The sequence below is a fragment of the Desmodus rotundus genome, chromosome 10 (assembly GCF_022682495.2).
Source record: "Desmodus rotundus isolate HL8 chromosome 10, HLdesRot8A.1, whole genome shotgun sequence".
Lineage (NCBI taxonomy): Eukaryota > Metazoa > Chordata > Mammalia > Chiroptera > Phyllostomidae > Desmodus > Desmodus rotundus.
In genome coordinates this window covers 86,865,192-86,882,564 of record NC_071396.1, presented here as the reverse complement: position 1 = coordinate 86,882,564, position 17,373 = coordinate 86,865,192, and the positions used below count along the sequence as shown (strand labels likewise).

Below are 17,373 nucleotides of genomic sequence, written 5' to 3'. Positions count from 1 at the left end.
CCTATGAGGAAATTGAGGCGCATTGGAGTTACAGAACTTGCTCAAGGACGTAGAAAGTGGTAGAGCTTACTATGTAGGAACGCAAACATTCTAGCTCCAAAGTTTATGCTCTTAGCATGGCATTCAGAAGGAATCTGTGAGGAATCAGCAGACAAATATCTGTCCACCAAGCAGCAGACTCTGGAGCAAGACTATAGTTATAAATCAATACCCTCAAATATGGCTTACAAAGGTGGAGCGCTGTAGCTTGTCCAGTGGTCAAAACCTTTTACACTCACACACCATATTTAAAAACCATGAACTGTGTTCTAGGACATAACCAAATGCCTAACATTTCTAACCCACGGTGACAGCTGTCTGTATACTGGTCAGGAAGGCGGTAATTTATTGCAGAGTAAACCCATGAAGGGTGCATGGTATCTAGCTATATCCTGTTAACAAGCATGGCAAAAAAGAATTGAAACATGGACATTCCGGGTTTTACAGCTGCTTCTTCAATCTCTATTCACTTATATAAAAATGTCATAGTTAAGAGCATTTAAAAGTCAAATTATTTGGAGAAAAAATTCACATAAAATTTATTTTCAGAAACTGATGTTCAGCCTATTGACATCAGAGTTGATTGCTCTTATATGTAAACTTCATTCAATATTCTGCAGGTTTGAAAATACAGACTGACATTTACAGTCTGTGTAATGTATCATTAAAGAAAAATTAAAATGGGAACATTTCCACTTTGTCAGAAATGTATAATTTGTTAGGATAAGAGCAATACTAACTGCTTACAAGTTTCTTTTGTGAGTGTTAAATAGATCATATAGTGCTAAATATATTACAGGGGAAAAGAGCACTGAACTAGGGCTGGAGAATTTGCTCAGATCACAATAAGGCCAGGAGACTAGGACCTTAAAGGAAGATCATGGCTTTTTTGAAACAGCTATTGGGGAATAACCAATAGGCAATCAACTGTACACATTTCAATTGTACAAGCTGATAAGTCTTGGTTTATGTGAAGGCCCAGAAATCGCCACTATTACCAAGATAAGGAACACATCCATCATCTCCCAAAGTCTCTCAGGTCCCTTTGTCATCCCGCCCATTCACTCTCCCGTCCCCCTGCATCTGCCCAACCAGACAATCCACTGTCATCAGAGATTACTTTGCTTTTTCTAGAGTGTTTGTAAATGGAATTATGCAATATGTTGTCTTTTAAGTCTGGATCCTTTAACTCAGTTTAATTATTTTGACATTTATCCACGTTGTTGCACACACCAGCAGTTCTTTTTCATTGCCAAGTAGTGTTCCACTGTGCAGACAAGCCACAATTTATCAGTTCACCAGCTAATAACACTTGGGTTTTTTCCACTGTGAGGCTATAGAAAATAAGCTGCTGTGAACATTAGTATGTGGATATAAACTTTCATTTCCCTTGGGTAAATACCTAGGTGAAGGAATGAATAATATATAGTAGGTATATGGCAATTTCTTAAAAAGTTAAACTGCTCGGCAAAGTGGCCGCACAATATTACATTCCTATCGGCAGTGCGTGATAGTCCCAGTTCCTCCGCATCTTTGTTCGACAGGGCAAGTCCTTTTAACTTTGTCAATAGCCAGATTTCTAATAGATGTGTAGTGGTATAGTATTGTGGTTTTTCTGTTCACTTCCCTGATTATTAATGATGCTGAGCATCTTTTCAAATGCTTATTTGCCATCTATACATCTTCTCTTGTAAAGTGTCTGTCCAGATCCTTTACCCGTTGTTTTAATTTAATCTCAATTTAAATGGTTTCTAAGAATTGAGAAGCATATTGGTAGGTATTCATGTAATCTTCTTTCAGGCAATACTAGCCTGCAGCTTTGAGGGAGAAAGAAATCTGTGGTTACAGGCTCAGATGCAACTATGAGACCATACTCTTAAAGAACTGGACAAAGCAAATCTAAAAAGAAACAACAGTGGCAAGGATTAAGAGAAAGAATATTTGGTACTCTAACCTACAAGAAATGGAATCAGCCCCATTAGGCAAAAGAGTAGGTATATAGTACACTATATTTCTATTAATCTGTAATTGATACTAATGATCAACAAAAAAGACTGTAAAGAGACTAGACATGAGGAAAGTTCCAAGTCTGAATGTTGATTGAGGTGTATCCAGATACAGAAAACAATCAACATAGCATGACTTAAACTGCTATCTTTAGAAAGGCCTGCTTGTAAGGTTGGATGGCATTATGGGAATTTGGATCTTGGGAGTATTCCCACCATTCCCTAACTGATAAGGGTATTTTACAATACCTAAATGGTTTATGAAAACAATATGGTTTATGCTCAACGTGTGCTTCCTTCTGGGAATCTGGAAATTGATACATGCTAGATAGAGGGTGAAATATGACTAGCTTCCAATAAGAACCCTGGGCACTGAGTCCCTAATGAGCTTCCCTGGTAAAGAATACTTCACATACATTGTCATAATTAGATGCTGGAGGAATTAAATGCATCCCATGTGATTCCACGTGAACAAGATTCTTAAAAGATTGTTATCTAGTTTCTTCCCGACTTTACCCCAGGTGCCTTTTTCTGTTTGTTGATTTTGCTCTGTATCCTTTCACTATAATAAATCTTAGCTGGGAGTATGACTATTTGTGGTAATCCAGTAAATCAACAAACCTGGGCGTAGTCTTGGAAACCCCATTACACCCAGTTTTTGGATTTACTAGATTAATACAGTCCCTTGCTTTTAAAAAGTGAGGTGAAGGCATCACACAGTTACAGTTGGGTGTCCTTCTCTATGAGACAGTGTTCTGGGTACTCAGGCAAATGTCCTGAGAGGAGAGGTACCAAGCAAAACTCATTTATGTAACATCATAAGGGTAGAGAGAAAGATGGCAGTCACTCAACCTGTCAAGCAGGCAGGCTTTCATCAAACTCTTTTTTCATGCCCAAAGCAGAGCAAAATGCTTAAGCCTACATGTCTTTTGAAAGCTCTGAACACTGTGCAAAGGTGTAAGCTAAAAAGAGCAGCAGCTTTATGAATCAACAGAGGATAAACTCAAAACGTTAGTGTGTCTTGACTCAGTCTGGAAGAAGAACTGAAGCTAACCAACTAGAATAGTATTAACCCCCAATGCCAATGAAAGGCCTCAAATACACGGTGAAAGATGAAGGAACAATGAACTGAGACTCCAAGTTGGTCCTTTTGTCCATCAGTGCTAAAGAGCGCTGTATTGAGAGAGAGACACACAAATTACCTTTTATGTTTATACTTCCTTCTAGCCTATTCTCTTAACTTGCCTCCATAAGGAGGATATTTATAGCTGACTGAATAAAAAGCATGATTATCGCTCTTACAAAAGTTATTAAAGTAACCAGGATGATACCACATTCTATGGAATATTTACCAGAGCTTTCTTTTAATCGATGCTCCATTCGAAATAAAATAAATTTACTTAGCAAAACAGAAATCATTCATATGGCTTGGGAGATTAAGATCATATAACAACACAAGTCACACGCTGAACTCCAAATCTTAAATTAATCTGACTCTCAGAGATTTCCTCCTGCTCAGTATTCTTAAAATTTAGCATCATAAAAGTTAAAGCTGCAAAGAACCTTAGATAACATCAAGTCTATTCACATTTGACAAGAGACTTAATGCACCCTCCCGCAGCATTTAGAATAGAGTATCTTGCAGTTTTCTCAATCCATCCAGCTATGCATCCTACCTTCCCTTCTTCCCTCCTCCTTCCCACATGTCCATTGTATCTCTTTAATCAGAAGTCACTGAAAAGGAAGCCCTACATCTACTCTGGGTTTTTGGTAAATAATGTAACATGTAAAAAGGCCTGCAATAATTGTATTTCATTATGACATTGAAATTTTCATTAGATTTGATTCACTATTATTCAACAATAAAATTTTCTCCCAATGGATAGGTAGAAACATGTGCAGTGTATCACAGATTCTTTCTGAAAAGGGCAGATCTCACCTACACTAACATGCCCAGTCATAAGTAGTTCATCTCTTGAATCTGTCACCTTATTGACTATAGGAACGTACAAACTTGTCCTACCCAGGCATTAATCACCATCCCAGAACCGCACTGTCCAGTATGGCAGTCCCCAGCCATGGGAAGTTACTAAAATGTAACGAGTTAAGATTAAATTAAAAATTCAGTCTTGTTAGCCGCATTTCCAGTGTTAACAGCGTTGGCTCGTGCTCCAGTGTGCATGCACGGGGCAGCTCCACCAGCGAGGCTCTACTAGACGGCAGAGCTCTTCCAGATGGTCTAACAAGGCAGCTGAGTCACAGGGGTTTCTCAGTGTCTTTCTCTGTTTCGCTTTTTTCCATAACATGCCTAACCCAGAGGATTTCTATCATGGCAAAGAGTAAGCATATATCAAAGACACATAAAAAGTACAGTAATTAAAGGAGCCACATGGTAGGACTTTAAAATTATTTCTGTAAAAGACAGATCTGGCCATTAATTATACTTGAGGGGGGCAAAAGCTTTAATTACTCTTACTTTTTTATTTGAAAAAATTATTTTAAAATAAAATCAATAATAATAAAGTACATTATCATTCATACTCACTTTATCCAGATTTACCTATTATACCCTACTTTATCACTTCCACATTCAGGCATTTACACATATACAAATATATTTTCTCTGAAGTATTTGAGGGTAACTTTTCATACCTCATGACCCTTTATCCCTAAATATTTCAGTGAGCATTTCTTATGAATAGGATATTCTCTTATATAACCACAGTACAGTTATTCATTTCAAAAATTTTACCTAATCCATCACCCACATTCTGATTTTATATATTGACTTAATAATATTCTTTTCAGTAGAGTCCTCCAAACATTACAGGATATATAGTCTAGGGTCAGATACTGCATTTAGTTATCATATTTCTTAATTCCCCTTTAATCTAGAATATTTCCAGAGACTTTCTCTTTTATGACATTTCCATTTTTGAAGTATGCAGTCCCCTCTATCCTTTAATTAGTAAAAGGTTTGTCATTTTATGTTTGCCTGATGTTTCGTTGAGATTTAGATTCAGGTTACGTGTTCTCAGTTGGAATACTGAATAGGTAACCTGTTATTAGAGTTTAACATCTGGAGACATGAGTCCACCTGTCTCTCATTGATGATGTTAATTTTGATCACCTGGAGGTTCCTCCCCCACCCCCACCCCCTATATTACTGTTTCCTTTTACTCCCTTGCGATTAACCAGTAGTCTAAGAGGAGACACTTAAAGGCCACACAAATACCCTGCTCATCTTCACTAGATGACTCTCTCTCACTAGATTATTAACCAGTGATGGCTTGCTTGATCTAATCTTTCCCATGGTTTCAAAATAATGATTTGCCAACTTCAGCACTCCTTCCACATTTACCAGCTGGTCTTTCAGCATTCAACGGCAGGGGTATCAAACTCATCTTCACCGGGGGCCATGTCAGCCTCGTGGTTGTCTTCAAAGGGCCGAATGTAATGTTAGGACTGTGTACATGTAACTACTCCTTAACAGTTAAGTGAAAGCTCGGAGCTGCCGCCAGGTAGAAAAAACAAGGTGGAGGGCCGGATTCAGCCCACGGGCCTTATGTTTGCCACCTGTGTTCTATGGTAAATAAGAATCACCTTCCTCCCCCATCAACCCATCCATGTATGTGTTAATGTGTGTATGTATGTACGTATGGACAATGCATGTATATATCTATCACTGATATAGATTCATGAATTTCTATTCTCTCCCTCATAGTGTATAATTCATTAAATCACTACTGTTCTTAATTATTTAAGATCTTTAATAAGATAGTTCCTATATTTGGTGACATTATTTAAATGCAAAATGATGACTGGGTTAACACAACCCCCCATCAGCTGGAAATATTAGGCCTGATGACACAAAAGTGGGGAAGGGGGAAGTGAGGAGGAGGGGAACACAGGAGGGTAGATGATGTCGAAGTGTTCTCATGTGGGTATCAGACCTACTAACGAGAAGTGCCCACAAGAAATCAGCCACAGCTTTCCAGCTATACCTCTTAGCTACAAATGGAAATGTCTTATTCTCTGTTTAGAAAGTTAGCTTCTATTTAAGGAAAATCATATTGTTACTGTAAGTTTCTATGCAAGAAAGTTCCTGAGAGATCATGCAGCATAACAACATGGAGTTAGAGCATGTGGAGAAGAATGAGCACAGCGGCAGCATTAGTTGACCATGGATAGAGTCAGGACTGCAGTTCTGTACAAAGGTATGGTGAGAGCTACTCCTGGAGTTCATCGGCTCCATAGCTGTTCATTGTTTCCCTCGTCAAAGCTAAAAACTATGCAGTTGCCTTATACCCTCACCTCCATTATGTAATTCAATCAGTGCTCAAATGTTCTGAAGAAATGTGATTTTTCTCCACAGTTAATCTAGAGCTGCAGAAAAGGGCAGACTTGTCACTAAATACCCCTGAAAAGGATAAACCTCATGAACTCTAAAAGAATAAGAAGAAAATTGCTTTTGTATGTCAAAATTTAGAATTAAGTTTTCTCGCTGAGCATGTTTGAGATGGTAATCACAAAAGTTCCTTTCAGTTTCAGAGTATGGTGTGCTTCAGAGGTGGCAAAAGTAGAACCCGAGTGACCATCCTGCTTGGGAAACAGGAACACAGGGCTCCAGCCAGCAAGGAAAGCTTACCGAGAAATCCTGAGGGGGTTTCTGAGGTACATATGTCCCTTGGTAGAGACAACTTTTCAGTGAATTAACCTTCAGACATAAGGAGAGTTCCCTGGTGATTAAAAAAGGGGGAGGAAGGAGAAGGCCGAGCAAGGGGCAAAAAAGAGAAAAAAGAAGGAAAATCGAGTAAGAAAATAAGGGGAAGTTAGATCAGGAAGGACCTTGTATGTGTTCTATTTCCCTCTATGGTCTCGTTTTCTATATCTCAAAAAAATGGAAGATCAGAAGAATTAAATGACTTATCCAATGTACACAACTGAATTATTGGAAGAGCAAAATTAGAGCCCCAAACTTGTTTTCAACCAAGCAACTGAAGTATAATAGAAAGAGCACTGACCCTAGATCACAAAGTCTGGGTTTGAATCTTTACTGTCACTAGGCATGGGCAAAAGTCGTGACACTTCACGGATACTTTGAAAGAAACTGGCAGTCTAAGAAAAGTGAGTTAACAGAGGTTTCTGTGAGTGGAGACTAGGGTAGCATGAACAGCTGTGAGTTCATGTTGAGAAGTCCCAAAGAAGAACTCCAAATGTAAGTGGTGAGACCTATAGAAACCAGAGAGAATATGACCTCATGGACATGAGAGATAAAATTTCAAATAGTACTGAGGGTATAAACAGGGTAAATTAAAAAAAATACGTTTGCATTAGCTTCCCTGTTCTCTCCACTCCAAAGTCTTTGAAACTCAACAACAAAAACCTAAAAGCAGTAAGGGGCTTGTTTTTCTTTCTTGAGTTTTGAAAGTTCTTCATATATTTTGAATATAAGCTTATCATTTATGTGAATTATAAATATTTCCCCAGAGCCTGGGATTTGAATTTTCACTCTCACGGCACTGTTTTCAGCAAACTAGCTCTTAATTTTGATAAACTGCAATTATCAATTTTCCCTTTGCAAGTCATGCCTGTGGTGTTGATTCTAATTTCTTTTCCTTAATCAAGGTAAAAAGTTTTTTTTTAATTGTTTCTTCTACAATTTTTATAGCTTTAGGTTTTAGAGTTTAGTTTAGGTATAACTGATTATAAATGAGTGGGTCTAATTCTGGGTACTGCATTCTGTTCCCTTGACTTACCTATCTTCGTATTACCTCACAGTCTGAATTACTGGTAGTTTCAAAATGTTTTGTTTGATCCTTTGCATTTTAATACAAATTTCAGAATCAGCTGTCAACTTCTTTTTTAGAAATAGGCCTACTGGAATCAGTTGGTATTGTGTTGAATCTACAGATCAATTTTGGGAGAACTAACATATTAACAGTATTGGCTTTAAGATCCATAAACGTGGTACATCTTTCCATGTATCTGTTTTTGAAATTCTTTTGCAGAGGAGTTGTCAGAGTGCAGGTCACATTTATCCCTAAATACTTTATAAATTTTGATGCTATTATAAAATGGTATTTTAAAAATTAAACAATTTAAAATGTTTTTTAGGTTTCAACACCTTACTTTGTTACTAGTATATATTATACAAATGATTAAAAACTTTTTATTGTGCTAAAATGCACATAAATTTTGCCATCTTAATCATTTTAAGTGTATTAGTACATTCACAACGCCGTGTGATCATCACCATCATCCATCTCCATACTTCTGTCATCTCATAAAACTCAAACTCCATACCCATTAAACAGTCACTCCCCATTCCCCACACCACAGTCCCCAGCAACAACAAAACCACTTTCTGTCTATGATTCTGACTACTGTAAGTACCTCATAGAAACGTTATACAATTGATTTTTGTAAACTGTTCTTGTGTCTTGCAACCTTCCTAAATTCACATAATTTCTACTAGCTTTTTTGGTAATTACACAAAACGTCTGTGTAGACTTATATTTTATGTGGATTTACATTTTGATCATGTCATCTTAAAATAAGATAGTTTTAGTCCTTTTCCAATTTTATGTCTTATATTTCTTTTTCATGACTTATTGCACTGGCTAGAACCTCCAATACAATGTTGAATAAAAGAATTGACAGAAAAATAACCTTGCCTTATTCCTGATCTCTCACCATTAAAATTATAATGCTACCTGTAAGTTATTCTGAGATGCTCTTACTTGGGTTAAAAACATTCTCTTCTGTTCTTAGTTTTTGGAGTTTTTTATCCTGAATGGATGTAGGCTTAAAAAAATTTTTTTTGCATTATTTTGAGATGGGTATATATTTTATCATTTTTAGACTGCTAATATGGTCAATACTAATTGATTTTCAAACGTTAAACCAATCTCACATTCCTGAGATAAACACCACTTAGTCATAATTTAATATTTTATATTGTTGAATACAAATGGTTAAAATGGTGCTAATTTTGCATCTATATTCATGAGAAATATTAATCTGTACTGTTCCTTTCCTACAATGTTATCTGGTTTTGTATCAGAGTAATGCTGGCCTCATAGTGAGTTGAGATTTTTTGAAATTTTATGGAAAATGTATGTAGAATTAGTATTATTTATTTATATTTTAAAACTGAGGTATAATTGGCATACTATGAATTCGAATTAAGGTGTACAACATGATCCTATATTTGCATACATAGGGAAATGATCACTGCATTAAGTCTAGTTAACATGTCTCTATACATAGTTACAAAATTTTCTTCCTTGTGATGAGTGAGAACTTTTAAGATCTCTTTAGCAACTTCAAATATGCAATACAGTATTTATAGTCACCATGCTATACAGTATATAAATAAATAATAATATTTGGTAGAATTTACCAGTAAAGCCATCTGAATCTAATGTTTTCTTTCTGGGAAGGCTTTTGGCTACAAATTCAATCACTAGGGTTATTTAGGTTATCTAGTTTTTCTTAAGTAAGCTTTAGTTGTTTGTGTATTTCAAGGAAATCTGTCCTTTACATAAGAAGTCAAATTTATCAACATAAAATTGTTCATTATGCATCTTTATTTCCCTTTGATAGTAATATTGGTTATTACCATCTTCTCTCTTTTTTTCCTGATCAGCCTGCCTACAGCCTTATCAAATATATTGGTCTTCTCAAAGAATCAGGTTTTGGTTTCACTGACTCTCATTCTGTTTTAGTTTTCTATTTCATTGATTTCCGCTCCATCCAATCTGTATTATTTCTTATTTCCTGCTCTTTTGGGAATGAATTTAATGAAATGGCCTTCTTTTTCTGAATATATTCTCTGCTCTGAAATACACTGTCTGATATTACACAGCCACTCCAGCTTTCCTTTTATTAATGTTAGTACAGCATATCTTTTTTCCATTCTTTTATTTTTTCTAACTTATTTTTTTATTGAATTTATTGGGATCACAATGGTTAATAAAATTATACATACGCTCTATAAGACATCATCTGTGTATTGTATTGTGTGTTTCGCACTCCAAGTCAAGTCTCCCATCCATTTCCTAGTTGTCTTCTGTGTTTACTTTTTCTCTTCTGCTTTCTTTTGGGTTATTTTACGTGATTCCAACTGATCTACTTCATTGGCTTAATAGCTGTAACTTTTTGTGATATTATTTTGGGGACTTATTTAGAGTTGATAGCATATCTTTACTTATTAGAGTCTACCTTCAAGAGATACACACCATTACAGATCTAAGAACCTTACAACAGTACAACTTAATTATCCTCTCCTAGTCTTTGTACCATTGTTACACAATTTGCTTCTGCATATTATAAACCCATTATTTTTCTTAAAAATTGAATTCTTTTAGTCTTAACCAGACTTTAATAATATGAAGAAAATTTTGTATTACTCACAGTCACCATTTCCAGTGTTCATTACTTTGTGTTTACCCATATTTTATTTAGTATCATTTATTTCTATATGAATGACTTCCTTTAACATTTCTTGTAAGTTTGTGAGTAAGTAGTTCTTTCAGCCTTTATGGTCTGAAAAATTCTTTTTTTCACCTTCATTTTTGAATGATATTTTTTGTTCAGTATAAAAATTCATGGTTGACAATTTTTTTCTTTCATTAAGTTATTGTTCCACTGTTTTCTCATGTACATTGTTTGACTAAAAAAATCTACTTTCATTTTTATCTCTATGTATGTTTTTTCCTCTGGCTGCTTAAAAATTTTTTTCTTTATCACTGGTTTAGTTTTAAGTTATTTGCTTATAATATGCCTATCAATAACACATTGATAGTGTTTCCTTTCATGTTTCTTATGCTTTTAATTCACTGATCTGCTTAGATCCATAGGTTTATAGTTTTCATCATACTGGAAAAAGCAGGGGCCATTATTTCCTCAAATATTTCTATTCTATCCCCCTCCCTTTGCATTTGGGAACTTCGATTATACATGTTAGGCTGTTGGAAGTCATTCTGCAGCTCACTTGTAGTCTGCTCTTTTATTCCTCCGTGTGTGTGTGTTTCATTTTGGACAGTATTTGTTGCTCTGTCTCATTTTACTAATACTTTCTTCTACAATCTTAAGTTTGCTGTGAGTCCCTTCTAGTGTATTTTCACCACAGACATTCTAGTTTTAGTCTGTACAAGTTTAATTTGAGAGTTTTACAATATACGTTTCTACTCAACATGCTCATCTTTCCTGTAACTTCTTGAAAATAAGCAAATTGTTAAAATAACTTACTGTCTTTGTGTACTAATTTTATCATTGATTTTGACTGAGTTCATCTCATTTCAGGTCATATTTTCCTCCTTCATAGGGTTGGTAATTTTCTGATTGGATATCAAACATTGTGAATTTTATCTTTCCGGTGCTGGACATTTTTTTATTTATACTTAGGCTATAAATATGCTTGTGCTTTGTTTGGGTGTAGTAAATTACTTTGAAACAAATCCTATCAAGGATTCCTTTTAAGTTTTGTTAGGGAGAGCCAGATCACCTTTTAGTCTAGGGTTGTCTTTGTCCCTCTGCGAGGCAATACCCTTCTAAGTACCGTACCTGATGCCAATCTGGCTGGTACCAACAGGACCTATTCCCAACCAATGTAAGTTGCAAGGATTGTTTCCTCTTTTGGTACTTCTTTCCCCCAGACTCATTATATATTCTCATATTTATGCTTGACCATTAACTAGTTTAAAATTTGAGAGAGTCTCTGCTGATCCCTGGAGTACCCCTTATTGCAGCTCTCCCCTCACTGGTTTTCAGCTCTGCAATCTCATACCACCTTCGTCTCCTCACACTCCCAGGCACATCTTTTCACCTCATGGAGACCCCAGTCTCTATGTGGGCTCCTCTGTCTAGGCAGCATCCTCAGACAACTGTATGGCTCACGTAGTGTGTTTCTCCTCTTCAGGGATCACTCTGCGTCAGTGTTTGGTGTCCATTCCCTGGTAAGCCTTTGTCTAGTATACTTTGTCCAGTTTTTCATTTGAACATCTAGTTCCACTTACTCCATTTTGTCTGCAAGTAGAAATCCTGTTCTGGAAGATTGTTAAACCAAGAATGAAAATAGGTTTTGTGCCAACTCAGATAAACTAAAAGTAGCGATCGGGACTGTGATAAAGATTAGAAGATCTTTATGGGACAGGTAAATAGCAGCATGTATACCAGCTGTTTATTTACAACTCTGAATTGTACCACAGTAGTCCTTAAATTCTGTGACTACAGAAGTGGATATGGCAAATGACTATCAACTAAAGAGAACTAAAGAAATATTAACAAACTGCAGGGAGTGCAGGCCCAAGGTTGTATGCAATAGAATAGCGGCAGTGGAAGTAATGAGACAAATATTTAAGTAATTTTAGCATAATCACAGGTGAAGACCTTTACTTAGGAAGTTTTCCATGCACAGGTGATAGTAAACAATGTAAGCTTCTCTGAGTAAGTAGGACAGAGAGACAGTGGGAAGAAAAGCCAGAGAGAGGGAGTAGCACTTGAAAAACATCTAGAGACTTGGAGGGAAATAAGGAAAAGCCAGAGAAGAATGAAACAGTAAAAGAGAAACAAGAGGAAATAATGAGCAGTAACAGGAAAGGTTTAGCAAGGGACCAGAGAGAAATAATGCTAATAAAAGGGAATGTAATGGCCAGAACAGCAGTGATTCATTAATATCCAATGCCTACTGCTAAAAAGTGATAATGATTTTGTCCAAAAGGGAGATTTCTCAATAAGATTCCAAATCCACCCATGTACATTTACTTACTATAAAAATAAAGAGTTAAGAGAAATAGTAAGTTAGGTTTGAATACCAACATTTAGAAATACAGTGGGAGAAGCTACTTAAATGCTGCCTAGACTTTATCTTAATATACGGAGTACTGAGGAGAAACTGTAACATATCGACAATGATACAGCCTATTAAATAAGACTGAAATAGAAATTATAAGCATCATAGTCTGAGGTGACATTGTTTAAGTTCAGGTTCACAAAAAAGAAATAACATTCAATTATGATAAGGAAAGTTACATTCTAAAATATACATTGGTCAAAACTGGTTATTCGAGCCTCCCATGTCCAAGACCAATGTTACACCAAGTGCTGTTTCTTAAGATAAGGAAAACTCATCAGTGAACTATCTCAATCTAAACAGACCAAGTGAAAAACCTTTATAGAATATGCCATGAAAAACTTGTAATGCTTTCCAAAATGAATGTAAAAATTCATTTTGAATTTTTTCTTTGAGGCAAAGCAAGAAAGAGAATGGGGGGAAATGAGGGAAAAATTCACCTTGTAAGTGGAGCAATTTCTTTTCAAGGAAATGGCAGAAGTTGCCAAAGAAAATCATAAGCCAGGACATTTTTCTGAAGAACTGTGGATTTAATAAAACTATAAGCAACACCTATAATATGCAATTTGAGCCAGATGGCAACCAGTGCAAAGAAGAAACAGAACAAGTCTCTCAAAGTCAAACGAATGCCTCACGCAGAATGAGCTGCTGCTACCCCATCACAACATCTGGAGATGAGTTTTTTAAAAAAAACTTATTTTGAGAGCAAATAAAATTTTATGTTTACTTGACATTGTGGCTACTCATAGGAAAAGCAAATAGTTTCCCAACATCTCTACCGTATTTGTGCTCCGGTCCTCAAAAACCTGTATGTCAATTTAAGAGCCTCTGAGGGTTAGTTATAGAAATAAAGACACTAAAGTAAACATTTTTTTTTTTAGCTATCTCAAGTTTTTCCTGTTTTTCTTCCTTCAAGAAACTGTGGAGCCAGGTTTGCTAGCTGTATGATCTGGGCAAGCCATTCATTCACCCTAGGGTCCCTCCTCTGTGAAACTAGGATAATAACTTCATTGGTTTTTTGTGAGAACTACATGATTTAATATATGTTTAAGGGCTTAGAACAGTACCTAGCACACAGTATGTACCACATACATATATGATATCTATACATAGATATATGTCATATAGATATCATAGATATGATGTCATATAGATATCATATATATTTTTTTTGTTACAAAAATAAAAAAAATTCATTCACTCCACTACTGAGGGACATTTGGGCTGCTTCTAAATCTTGGCGATTGCAAACAACACTGCAACGAACATAGGGGTGCATATATTATTTTCTTTTGAAGTCACAACATTTATAAAAAATGGCCAAAGTATGAATGGTTTATTTGTATTCTAATTTGAAATATTTTCTTTTGTTCTGTTTTCTGAAAACCTAGGCTATAAAATGATGCCGAGCAAGGTGACAGTTAATCTTGATTGCTTATCTGGATTTTCCCTGCCACTTTGACAACGGCAGGCAGAAAAGAATTAGTGTTTCTGGTTTCTTCCAGTGGGGGCATGGAGCACTTGAGCAAAAAGAAAAAGAAAGAGAAAAAACTCATGGACAACAGTGTGGTAATTGCCGGGGGAGGGGAGGGCGGAGAGGTGGAGGAGAGTGTAGGGGGGACGAGTGGTGATGAACAGAGTAAAAAAATTAAAAAGTAAATTATTTATATAATTGTTATTAAAAAAGATTTATTAAGCTAAACCCTACATTAGGCTGTCAGTGTACAAAGACCAATATATAGAGATGCCTGTTTTCAAAAGAGCTTGGTGAGGAGATGAATGAATAAATAATCACTACAGAAGAACAAGAAAGTTGCTGTAACAGAGATAAGCACAGCCCACTTGGAAGCACACAAAGAGGGCATTTCACTTAATCACGTCCTTATTTAGGCAGGGTCTTCACAATGATGCTCTTCCTAACTGGAATGAGACTTGGCCAAATTTATCCAATTCCCAGAGGAAAGAAGAGAAGATTCTTACCTTTGCTCAGCAGAGAGAAGCTTGTCACAAAGAACGAATCAGCAAAGGAAATGAGGTGTGAACCTGTACTCGGTATTCAAGACGAAAGTTATTTTCCCTTTCTGGGTTCAAATGGCAGAGCCTACAAGCGGCCTAATTTCATTTTCATTGTATATAAAACATAATCTGAAACTTGACCACCAGCTACTTCTTGAAAATATGGTTTTAAAATTTTCTCATCATTAAGTCAAAATAAAAATTCAAAAGTACCTCTTTTTGGGTGTATTCAGTTGTCTACTTGGCCAACATTTTCTTTCTAGTTTTTGCGATTTATTTATTTTTTTTAGTTTTGTCCCTCAAAGTTAAGGTTAAGGAAGGCAGTGTTAACTGTGGTTGGTTTCTAGTGAAACATCTAAGATTCACTAGCTTCAACAAAACACTAATACCTGAGAAAGTTTTGTCTCCTCCCAGTTTTAGTAGATAGATAGAGGGTTAGGCCTCCTTATCTAGCCATCTTTAGAGCCCCCTAGTGACAGTCTCTTGACTCTGTCTGTATCTTTAAGGTCATAAGATGAACTATATTGGCCATTGAAAGGCCCTCTGCGTCTCCTCACATGCCCTTGACAATGGGCTGCCTTTCATTTTTGTGTCCTCTAATACACCTGTGTTGTGCAAAGGTAGGAAGTGAAAATGCCAAAACAAAGGGCAAAATCTGATCTTCACGGTACAGTTTTCTCTAGCCCACTCAAGACCGCCTTAAAAACTGCCTGTCGTCAAAGTGGCAGGAAAAATCCAGACAAACAATCAAGATTAACTGCCACCTTGCTCTGCATCATTTTATAGCCTAGGTTTTCAGAAAACAGAACAAAAGAAAATATTTCAAATTAGAATACAAATAAACCATTCATACTTTGGCCACTTTTTATAAATGTTGTGATTTCAAAAAAAAAAAACATACTTAAAAAATCTGAGTTTTACCACATTCCAGCAAAATTATTTCTTTATTAAAAAAAACTTTTCCATGTGTCCAAACTTCAGGTTCAAAACTGGAGTTTTCTTGGCCCAAACTCCTAACCCACCTGACACCGCTGTCTCTAGGTTGAAGGGCAATGGCGTTCTTTAGAAGACTGCAGATGCCACTATTCAAGGGGGAGGACGACACTTGAGTACATGACCCGTGCTTTAGTACTCAATATGAATGACTTTGGCTCTACTGCACAGTTTTTCCCCCTAAAATGTCTTAATATATCAAGCTTATCTCCATCTACTTGAAGATTTAAACTCATGTGGATATAAAAATGAGATCCAGTATCACTTGCTCAAGGGCAAGTGAGAGGCAACTGGCAAGGTTCTGAACATTCATTTAATTGTACACTATATGCCATGTGATGACATGTATGTAAATGTATCTACAAACACTCTCATATACAGATTTGCAACTAATACATATATACACAAACAAAACCATGCAAAATATTTGAATTTTGTCCAATTAAAGCTTCTGTGATTTACCAAGTCACTTTCATCATTCTAAAAATGTAGGCATGAGTTAGGAAAACCTCAGTGTTTCCCATAAGGACAATGAGTAACAAACAGCCCACCTAGTCTTCATTAAGCAACAGGGCAGTGAGTTTTACCACTCCTGCTGTGCTTCCATACCACCAGAAGCTTCCTCACTGACCCAACACCCTACTTCTAATGATCATTCCTGACCTTGGGGTCCCGGGAACAGGAGAGGGAAGGGAAAGAGGGAAGTAAAAGACACCAGCTCAAGCACATACTGTATTTCCATGTTTTAAGACAATATTATAGAGTGGGGCAAAAGTAGGATTTCAGCTGAGTACCTGAAACAGAGTTTATTCTTATATTATTATTTATTATTATATTATCTTCCATATAAACACCTGTAAATCTACTTTGCCTCACCCTGCATATACTGTGAGACAAAGTAAAAGGCAAATGACTCTTCTGATATCTTGCTGATCCATTAAAAACAAGAAAAGGTGAGGATAGAGATGCTTACCTGTTGTTCCTGCACTCTCGCAGCACCAAGTTCTGAGAGAGACATGGTGAGCTTCTCCTGCTGTTCTGACAGATATTTCTGATAGAGGCTTAGAAGTTCTTGGCATTCTCTGTACTGTAGCTGAAGAGGTGAGATTGCAAATTAAGGGGAAAAACTGAATAAATGAATTCAAAGTGCACCCATGAGTGCACCCATGCGCTTTTCAGATTCCAACAAACAGAATAGACACAGATATGGAACCATATTTAGTGGGAGTGCAGGTAAGTGTAGTCTTCAGATGAACATAGTAAATGTATTTTCATTTGAATGTATCTCATTTGAAGAGACATTTCTCTCTAAACATTTCAATTTGAATAAAACCAAATGTAAACACATGCAACACAGGAGGTTGGATCTGTACCTTACACCATATACAAGACTAACTAAAAATGAATCATTGGTCTAAATGTAGGAGCTGAAACTATGCAGTTCATGAAAGTAAACCTTTG

General features: G+C 36.3%; 1 protein-coding gene across 4 annotated transcripts in view; it reads right to left on the bottom strand.

The window, feature by feature from the left end:
• KIAA1328 (KIAA1328 ortholog) overlaps positions 1-17,373 on the bottom strand; it is a 223,217-nt gene that overhangs the window by 108,758 nt on the left and 97,086 nt on the right. For all 4 annotated transcript variants that reach the window (XM_053912879.1, XM_053912880.1, XM_045187934.2 and 1 more), the window contains one exon: positions 16,886-17,013. In XM_053912879.1, coding sequence (XP_053768854.1) covers positions 16,886-17,013 — 128 coding nt within the window. The remainder of the gene's footprint in view (positions 1-16,885; positions 17,014-17,373) is intronic.